The 9791-nt window shown below is 36.9% G+C and overlaps 1 protein-coding gene and 1 long non-coding RNA gene across 2 annotated transcripts; one reads left to right on the top strand and one right to left on the bottom strand.

Annotated features, from left to right (window-relative positions):
- Positions 1–1307: 1307 nt before the first annotated feature.
- Positions 1308–4502, bottom strand: LOC106795032 (uncharacterized). The gene has a single exon (XM_014763564.2). The coding sequence runs from the start codon at positions 4500–4502 to the stop codon at positions 1308–1310; it is 3195 nt and encodes a 1064-aa protein (XP_014619050.2).
- Positions 4503–7551: 3049 nt separating this feature from the next.
- LOC121174323 (uncharacterized) lies at positions 7552–7751 on the top strand. Its single transcript, XR_005890361.1, has 2 exons — positions 7552–7617; positions 7707–7751. It is a non-coding gene; the product is annotated as an uncharacterized lncRNA (long non-coding RNA).
- The last annotated feature ends 2040 nt before the right edge of the window (positions 7752–9791 follow it).

Below are 9791 nucleotides of genomic sequence, written 5' to 3'. Positions count from 1 at the left end.
TTTGACACTATTGCATAATGTCAAGGATTGTACCAGTGATTGAGGATTGATGTGGGGCAAAAATGCCTTTACAGATTAGCATTAGAAGGTGCTATTCTTCCTTCCCAGACTTATCTCAACATGTTCCACCGCTAGTAGTGGATGTTTGGACCACTATAAAACACACACAAGTACACCCATTTTACTATCCACTTATTTCCCAATTCAACCATTTGTCACTCTTTATCTTTTTCATTTCATGAATCAATTCCTACATTACTCAATCAATACTGATCCATCTTCCACGTATAAAGAACACTTTACAGAAACATTTACCTTATTCAAATAAAATTACTTGCGTAAATTCTGCTTATATAAACAAAATTAGTTAATAATAGACTGTCTACTACTACTGTTCAAGAAAGCAAATCAAAGTTGCTGATATTTTAGCAAAACAGTGTCTACTACTACTGTTTTAGAATTTTTGACATTGTTCCTTATTTCATTGGTATTACATAATTAGCATATACACGTTTCATCCACGTGGTTTAGTTATCAATTTAAATTTGTGAAGTTATTATACACATGATTTGTTATGTTCTGTATCTTTGATCTGCCAATATTTGTTCTCTACCTCATCTAAGTAACTAATATTCATATTTAAAATAAAAACTGCCCTTGTGTCGTTCTTTACAAATATGGGAGTCTACGATATCAAATCAACTATTCAAATAAAGGACAAGTCATTTAAAATAAAGGGCAGCAAACACGTGTAGAGATTATAAAGGACAAATATTTGATATATGCACAAATATGTTTTTAACAGAAAAATTGATGGGTAATTCAAATATACTATTTGGTATGAAGGACTTACTAGAATGTCATTCCACACTATGTCTTTTAGCGTTTCAGGTACGTCTTTCCAATTATTGTGGATAATGGGAACCTTTTCTCGCGCCACTACGCCTAGGTAGCTGTGGAACTTTTCACGCATCGGTCCCGATGCTCTCCCGGTAGCGGGATCCACATAAACTGCCGGTCTGGGCTGATCCACGGTTCTTAATGTCAATGTTCTCAACCGTGTCGTTGTTCTACTCCTCTTGGAAGTCGCCTCTGATTGACCATCGGACTGCGGGGGAGACGTCGGATCTGTGGCCATGATCCTGTAAAAAAAATACACAATTAATATTAATCTTCAGATTTACAAATTAACCACAGCAAAGGCGTACTAGTAAAATAATCATTATATTTACACATTAAACAAAGCAAAGGCGTACTAGTAAAATAATCATTATATTTACACATTAAACAAAGCATTACTTTCGCACTCAGCCTGTAGGAATGTTTTCCCATAGACCTTCATCATGATCTACACGATTTGCATGTCCATCATCCACTTCATCAGCTTCATTCATTGAAGGCAATTGTTTCGAAAAACCAGACATTTGAGCAATGTCAAGGGTTGACTCATCGTTATGGTAATTCATTCCACTTGGTCTTCCTTGCAGAACCACACACAATCTTGAATTACATGGATCTTGTACATAGAAAACTTGTCTGGCTTGTGCTGCCATAATGAAAGGTTCCTCCATATATGCCACCTTACTAAGGTCTACCAAAGTAAATCCCAATGGATCTTGAAACACACCCGTTGTCCCGTTGACCCACTGACACTTAAAAACAGGCACTCTAAATGCTGTATAATCAACCTCCCAAATTTCTTGAATGACACCAAAGTAAGACATGGATGCTCGAATGGGGTTGTTGTCCGATGTACTGCAAAAGTGATCCGAATCAGCATCAACACAGACCCCGCTGTTTTGTACCGAACTTTTATCATCTTGGGACTTTGTGTAGAATGAATAATTGTTAATGTCATACCCCTTCCATGTAGGGACATTCAGATTTGGGCCAATGGCTAACAATGTCAGTCTTCTGGAAACAGTTTTATCAGCAACTATTGTTTGTCTAAACCAATTTATGAAAGTTTTGTTGTGCTCTTGCAATACCCTCATCATGTTCATTTTGGGGTGACTATCTCTAACATGTTTTTTGTGAGCCTCAATGTACGGAAACACCTCTGTTGTGTTGTTTAATATATACAAATGTGCTTGTGACACGTCATGTCTAGTCATTGTCACAACATTGTATCCACGAGTACCCTTTCCGGCTTTTGGCTGCTCATGCCGGGATGCAGGAACACCAACAGGTTTCAATGAGTCAATGTACTGTGAGGCAAACTCAATGCATTCTTCAGCAACGTATCTTTCCACTATTGAGGCCTCTGGTCGATGTCGATTCTTCGTATAACCCTTTAAGACCTTCATGTACCGCTCAACTGGATACATCCATCTAAAATACACAGGACCACAAGACCTTATTTCCCTTACCAGATGAACAACTAAGTGTACCATAATGTCAAAAAATGAAGGAGGGAAAAACATCTCCATTTGACAAAGGACAATGGAAACCTCATCTTCCAAAGCATCCAACTGTTTAGGGTCAATGACCTTCGCACATATAGCATTAAAAATGAAACATAAGCGACTGATTGCAACACGGACCTTCTCAGGCAATGTTCCGCGGATTGCAACAGGCAAAAGTTGTTGCATTAACACATGACAATCATGCGATTTCAAGCCAACCAACTTAAGCTCATTCACAGACACAAGACTCTTGATGTTTGAAGAGTAGCCTTGTGGGACTTTCATATTACGCAAGCATTCACAAAAACTTCTCTTTTCAGCTGTTGACATTGTATAACAGGCTGGGGGCAGATATGTCCTGGTACCTTTTGAGATAGGATGCAAAACCTGACGTATACCCATGTCAACCAAGTCTTGACGACACTTGAAACCATCCTTTGTCTTGCCTTTCATGTTTAGGAGGGTCCCAATTAAAGAATCACAAACATTTTTCTCGACATGCATCACGTCTATACAATGCCTAACATGATGATCGGACCAGTACGCAAGATCAAAGAAAATAGACTTCTTTTTCCACATGTTTGAAGTGGATGATGGTTTTTTTGGGGACTTGCCGAACATATTTTCGACATCCTTGACCCGCTGATATACTTCATCACCAGTTAATGGAATTGGCGCGGTTTCATGTTCTTGAGTTCCATCGAATGCCTTCTTCAATCGTCGATACGGATGAAACTGTTTGAGAAATCTTCGGTGCCTAGTATAGACAGTCTTCTTTCCATGTTTAAGTTGGCGGAAACTTGTATTTTGCTCACATATAGGACATGCGTGATGTCCTTTGACACTATATCCACTTAAATTTCCGTAGGCTGGAAAGTCATTTATGGTACAAAAAACCATTGCACGCAACTTGAAAGCATGCTGCAAATTTGCGTCCCATACATCAACCCCTTCATCCCACAATTTCCGCAAATCGTCAATTAAAGGTCTTAGATATACGTCGATATCATTACCTGGTTGTCTTGGACCAGCTATCATCATACTCAGCATAACATACTTTCGCTTCATGCACAACCACGGAGGGAGATTATAAATGAACAGCAAAACGGGCCATGAGCTATGGTTAGTAGTTAATGTTCCAAATGGGTTCATTCCGTCTGTTGCAAGACCAAGCCTTAAATTTCTAGGCTCGGCCCCAAAGTCAGGATATAGACGATCAATTTCCTTCCATTGCGGGCTATCTGCAGGATGTCGCATCAATCCATCTGATTTTTTGGTATTTGCATGCCACATAAGGTTTTTTGCATCTTCCCCATTAGCAAACAACCGCTTAAACCTTCGTATTATTGGGAGATACCAACACACCTTCGCTGGACGGCGGTTGGCGGCAGATACTAGTACAGTAGAATCTCCGTTGCTCGTTTTGTACCTTGAAACCCCGCACACAGGGCAGTCATGTAGTTCAGCAAATTCACCTCTGTACAAAATGCAGTCATTACAACATGCATGAATTTTTTCGTACTGCATCCCAACTGGACATAAAATCTTCTTTGCTTCGTAGTGATTCTTTGGCAACACGTTATCAGCAGGAAGAATTGTTTTCAACAACATCAGCAACTCACTAAAACTCTTGTCACTCCACCCAAATTGGGCCTTCAAGTTAACTAGAGCTAACACAGCAGACAACTTTGTGAAAGATGTGCAGCCGGAATACAAAGGCATTTTTGAATCAACTTCTATGTTGTCATACAACGCTGCATGTGCCTCTTCAAACCCCTCTTGCCCAAGATCGCGAATCATTTCTTCTATAGGATTTCCACTGGCTGCAGTAACATCGTCAGGCTGTGACATGTCAGCTGTATCGAGGGATTCCCCATGCCATATCCACTTTGTGTAGCTACGAATTATTCCCTCACAAATAAGATGAGTTCTTATGTCATCAATTGTTTGGCGTCTCCCATTTGCACACTTCACACATGGACAAAAAAATTTCCCCCACATAGGTTCCGCTTTACTTTGAGCAAACTGCAAAAACTCTTCAACACCATTCTCGTACTCTTCAGTGATACGTGATGCGTTCATCCAACTTCGATCCATGTTACGCCTTCTATGTAAAACGTTAGTGGCTTAGGGATTACTTGACATGCATCACAAGCATAGAGCACCAATTGCAGTAGAAAACACAGCAGCACTGCACCGTTTGTACAAAACGCTGCATTACAAAACACAATAGCAAGTGCAGTTAGTTGGACCAACAATGCTAACAAGTCAAATGGTGCATGGCTGTTTCAAGGGATTTGGCATTTTTCAACAAAAACTGCAGAAACGACAGCATCGAAATTGAATGACGAAAGTGGTGCAATTCAAATTCAGCTTCATTTTTCAGCTTGGTCTTGGCTAAAAGCTAGGGAGAAAGGATTCAACACTAGCTTTAATCACTGGTCCTCTAATATAAAGGATCACTTTGGTTAATCTATGTGGTTTTGAACTTTTTGGTGAGTTCTTTGGGTTTTATATTTGGGAGGCAGCACCATTAGCCATCTTCCAGCGGTCAATGACATGCTCCGCATGCAAGGGGACTGGAGAAATTTGAACAGCTTGCAATACATGTTATGGGGATGGTCGGGTAAGGAAATAAAAAGGCGGAGATGAAGAGATTTATTGTAGCCTACTTCAGTACACCTAGTACTGAATTTTATACATAATATATTTGATTTTTCCCGGGAAAAATAAACAACAAAGGAAGGGTAAATGTTGAGACCTCTTCCAAGAGGTGCAGCATACATGTACTTAAGTTATGGGCTGTAGCTGGTCCACAATACCATCCTCTAATTTCATCTTTTGAACCACAATTGTGTTTAAACTATACTTGTACCTATAGTACCTGTGGTACTCTGGTAATTGTATGACATAATAAACATCATACTAGACAGCTCAAAAGAACAATTACACCGCATGAATATCAAGGCATTAAACGCATACATGTTTTCAGGCATCATACATGTTTCTCATTTGTGAAATTTAAAAAACATATTTTAAACTATTACTACAAACAATAAACACACCTGCAAATAATTAAAAGAGTTCTTTGGTGATTCTTTGGTGCCTGATTCAGCCTGAAAAATAATAAGACTTTCGTCAATCAACCGCATATATGACAAACATTTGTGTAATATGTAGAAAATAATTTGCGGCAATCAACTTCATATTATAAAGAATTAAATTGCAAGTGGCTGACTAATGTTTGCTTCTATAATTTCTTCTCAATTGTAAGGTTCTTCCCCAGTTTTAATAACCTTGAATTCAGCACATGGTTGACTTCAAATTTCAGAGGTCTATTTTTGCATGTTTCATATCAGGCCTTGCTGTATATGTATAATTTTTTTTAACAATAAACCTATCCACCACATTTAATGATATGATAAATTGGGAAATACGTAGGGGCACACATGGTTTTCGTAAAATGAAGGACCCCATGATGGCATACTTACTTGAAAAGGAATATGTGTTTGTCTACTTGACAAATATAGATACACTGATAGACCCGCTGAGATATGTTCTAAAGTTAGACTAATGACTTGAATATATGAAAGGACTAATAAAGAATAAACTGAACCAATACCAAAAAAACTGCAAATATAAACTGTAACTACTAAAAACTAGTCAGAGAGGTTTTGATTTTTGTAAATAAAAAGAATTTACTCAGACAACGCCATTTTACAATACTATTTCAAGCGGCTAAATAACACTGTTGTAAATAATGTCATGTGTGAACTTAATTTTGAACGTAATAATAATGGTACAAACTTGTGAATGGAATGTCTATTACTGATAGTGTGTAATGTTATTATATAATTTGAGTATAAGTGAATATCACTTTACTAGTTCAACTACTAATTGTGTAACTTTTATAATTTTTTAGCATATAATGTAATATAAATTACTTAATTTATATCTATAAATTTCATAATAGTGGTTATTCCACTATCTACTATCCTACTATACCAGTTATGGGGTCAAATGCTCTGCATCAGTATTGAGGGTGGTTTTTCATGCCATCATCAATTTACAAGAATATTAATTGATTTAATTGGAGTCTTTGTACATAATTACCTAATACTTATTTACTGATAAGCATCTTTCTCTTTTTGCAGAAAAAAGACTATGACATTGCCCTTGTTGGGGCCTTTAGAAGGGAAAAGGACAAAGACATGGAATTACAGGCACTAAGAGATGAAATTCAAGCGTCCATGAAGCTGGTATCTTTGAAAAGCCATATATTTCTTATTGTTTTGTTATCAGTTTTGAATGATTGATTAATGAGGGAGAGAATAAACAAGTTTTGACCTATAAGTAGTTTTTTATAATTATATATGAGAAACACCTATCAATTTAGTTTGTTGTCATAGAGCTCCATTCTAGTATTTTCAATGTTTTAATTTATAATCACTGTTTTTTGTTGATTTATCAATAATGATAATTCTTGATGTTTTTGTGATGAATTAAATGATTGAAAATATGGGATGATTTTAGGTGAGACAAAGAGAAGATGACATACAAAGTTTGAAGATGAGACTACGTTTTCGAGAAGCTGGAATAAAAAGATTACAAACAGATGCTTCTGAGAAGATCTCAGCTGAGACACACTTGCTAAAAGAAAAAGAGGAGCACTTGAAGGAAATTGAGGTCTTGCGGGCCCAGGTGGATCGGAATAATGAAGCAACTACATTTGCTATGGAAAATTTGCAGCTAAAAGAAGAAATTAGAAGGCATGTTTTATTGATACAGCTAAAATACTTTTTTGTTGCTTTTTTTTTATTCATGTGCATGCAAAAGTAACTCACTTTGATTTCATGATTAAAGTAAAGGTTGGGAAGTGGCATAGTTACTCTATGACCAAAAATCAATCTTCCAGTACGAACAATATATACATTGCCTATTATATCCACAAATATGAAAAAATGTAAATCAGTTGAGGCAAGAACACAGCCTTATGGTATTGTCAAACTCAAAAGAAACTAGTCAACCAACCAGTCCAAGTTCTCCAACAAATTGGTGCTAGCTAGATTACCAGTGACTTTTTTGTCATATACATGTTTTCCATAATGTCATGTTGCTAATGCTTATGTATCTTCAAAACAGGTTAAAGTCATTTTGTATGGAAGGTGAACGAGAACGGATGAGTGAACAAATCATGGTATTGGAAAACAAGGTATGAATGGATGCTTTTGTACTTTGTAAAATTTTCAGTCAATCCCTCTCATGTTGATTTTTATTTTTTCCTTTCACTTGTATGTGTAGTTGTTGGAAGCACTAGATTGGAAATTTATGCATGAAACAGATCTGGTAAGGGTTCAGGTTTTCACTTTTTTTAGTGTAATAATTTTTTCTTGTGTCTAGAATAAAAGGCACTGCAAACTCCTATCTTGACCTCTTTGTCTTTTGCGAATGTTAGAAAAAAAATTCTGATTTGATGATCGAAGATGTACATAATGATGGTAATCTCATCTCCAAACAGGTAAGAATGATATAGTATTTCCTGCATCCATATTCATGTTTGAAGCAGTGAATGTCACAATAGCTTACTTCAACATAGATGTAAGCTAGAACCTAGAATCTGATTTTGATTGTGCCCATTTATTAGCTTTTCAGATTAGCAGTCACTTTTCAGTGACCCACTGTATAAATTTCATGAGTCTTTATCTAAGTTTCTGAAATCAACATAATTTACCAGTTTGGTGTTGTCATCAAATCTTGCTAAATTAAGCTTTCCAGTATAAATATTGGTGGACATATATTGAATCTCATGAAAATGGAAAAATAGGCCCATCTCAATTAGTGTGTTTTAAATCTAACATGAAAAATACTGGCGCTCAAGAAGTAGTAGGTAGTGGTAGACATGGAATGCAGTTTAGACTATACATTTTGTTTCTTCATGTTCTTCATTTACCACTTTTTAGAAATGGTCAGGGTGGAAACTCTAAATTATCTATTTTTCTTCATTTACCACTATTATCACATTGTGGATATTCTAGAAGCTCAGTCCATATGTCAATCATTGTCATATGGCCAGTCATTGAATAAGGAGGCCCTAGTAATTATTTAGATATCCAATGTGTAAAAAGATAGAATGTCTTTCTGCTTAATTATCTTACATTTATAGTTGTTTGTAATTTTTTGTGCTTGCATTTTAAATTTTCTGTGAATATGACTTATTCAACTATTTAATTCTTATTAATATTTGTCTTTAGGAGTCAAGTTGAAAATCACGATGGCAGTCTTTGGTTAGGGAGGAAAATGAGTTTCTCAATATTCAGGTCTAGATCACACTTGATGCTGGTGATATAATGAGAGACCAAGGGGCCTTGGAAGAAGAACCTTTAGTCAACAGACCTGATGAATTTCCAATGGTCAATAAGGTTTCAAACTTGCTGGGCATGGATGATAGGGACGTTGTATCGCATTCCCAATGTGAGAAGAAGGATGTAGATATTCGGAAGATGGGCCTGGTAAAGACAAGCCCAGTTAAAAAAGAGAGCAACTCCACTTCTGCCTTAAAAGTTTATAGCAGAAGAAAAACATGTCATATAGCAAAATCCATGGCCCATTTAAATCTTGGCCCAATTTTAAATGAAATTGGAACAGAAGGGGATACAAGGGTGATGGTAGCAGGTAATTCCTTCGAATATAATAAGGAAGGGGTTGACCTTTGTGACTCTCAATCTGGTCCTTTGACCCCTAAGCAGGATCACCAACCCCATAGTCCTATTCCCCCAAGTAGCTTTAATAATGATTTCAATGGAGTGGAAGGTGATCAGCATTGGGAGATAGCTCGTCAATTGGGTATATCTTTTGATGAAAATTTTAAAAACAGGGGTAAGGAGTTTTTGGATGAGGCTAGTACAAGTCATTCAGCTGCAGCAACAACAGAGATGGGAAACAACACAATTGCTCCATGAATATTCTCTCTCTCAACTCTAGAGGTTTGGGTAGTGGAGTCAAGAGGTCAGCTATTCGAAAATTATCTCTGGCCAACAAGATTGATGTTCTATGCATTCAAGAAACTAAGAAAGACTCCATTGATAAGAAGCTATGTCAATACCTGTGGGGGGATAGTAATGCTACTTGGGAATGTCTCCCTTCTACTAATTCTGCTGGTGGCCTGTTATGCATTTGGAACAATGATTCCTTTGTGGTGAATAGGAAGTCAGTGGGGAGTGGTTTTATTTTGCTGGAAGGATTGTGGGTAAAGGAAAACAAGAAAGTCATCATTATTAATGTTTATGCGCCTTGTGATATACAAGGGAAGAGAAATCAATGGGAAGAGATTCTGCTTTTGAAGTCCTCCTATCAAAATGAATTGTGGTGTATCTTAGGAGATTTCAA

The sequence above is a fragment of the Glycine max genome, chromosome 20, assembly GCF_000004515.6.
Source record: "Glycine max cultivar Williams 82 chromosome 20, Glycine_max_v4.0, whole genome shotgun sequence".
Classification (NCBI taxonomy): Eukaryota; Viridiplantae; Streptophyta; class Magnoliopsida; order Fabales; family Fabaceae; genus Glycine; species Glycine max.
This window is presented reverse-complemented; position numbering and strand designations above follow the sequence as displayed.

What these genes read in the sequence shown, in the direction of transcription:
- LOC106795032 (XM_014763564.2), bottom strand. Translation starts at nt 4,502, where the DNA reads ATGGATCGAAGTTGGATGAACGCATCACGTATCACTGAAGAGTACGAG.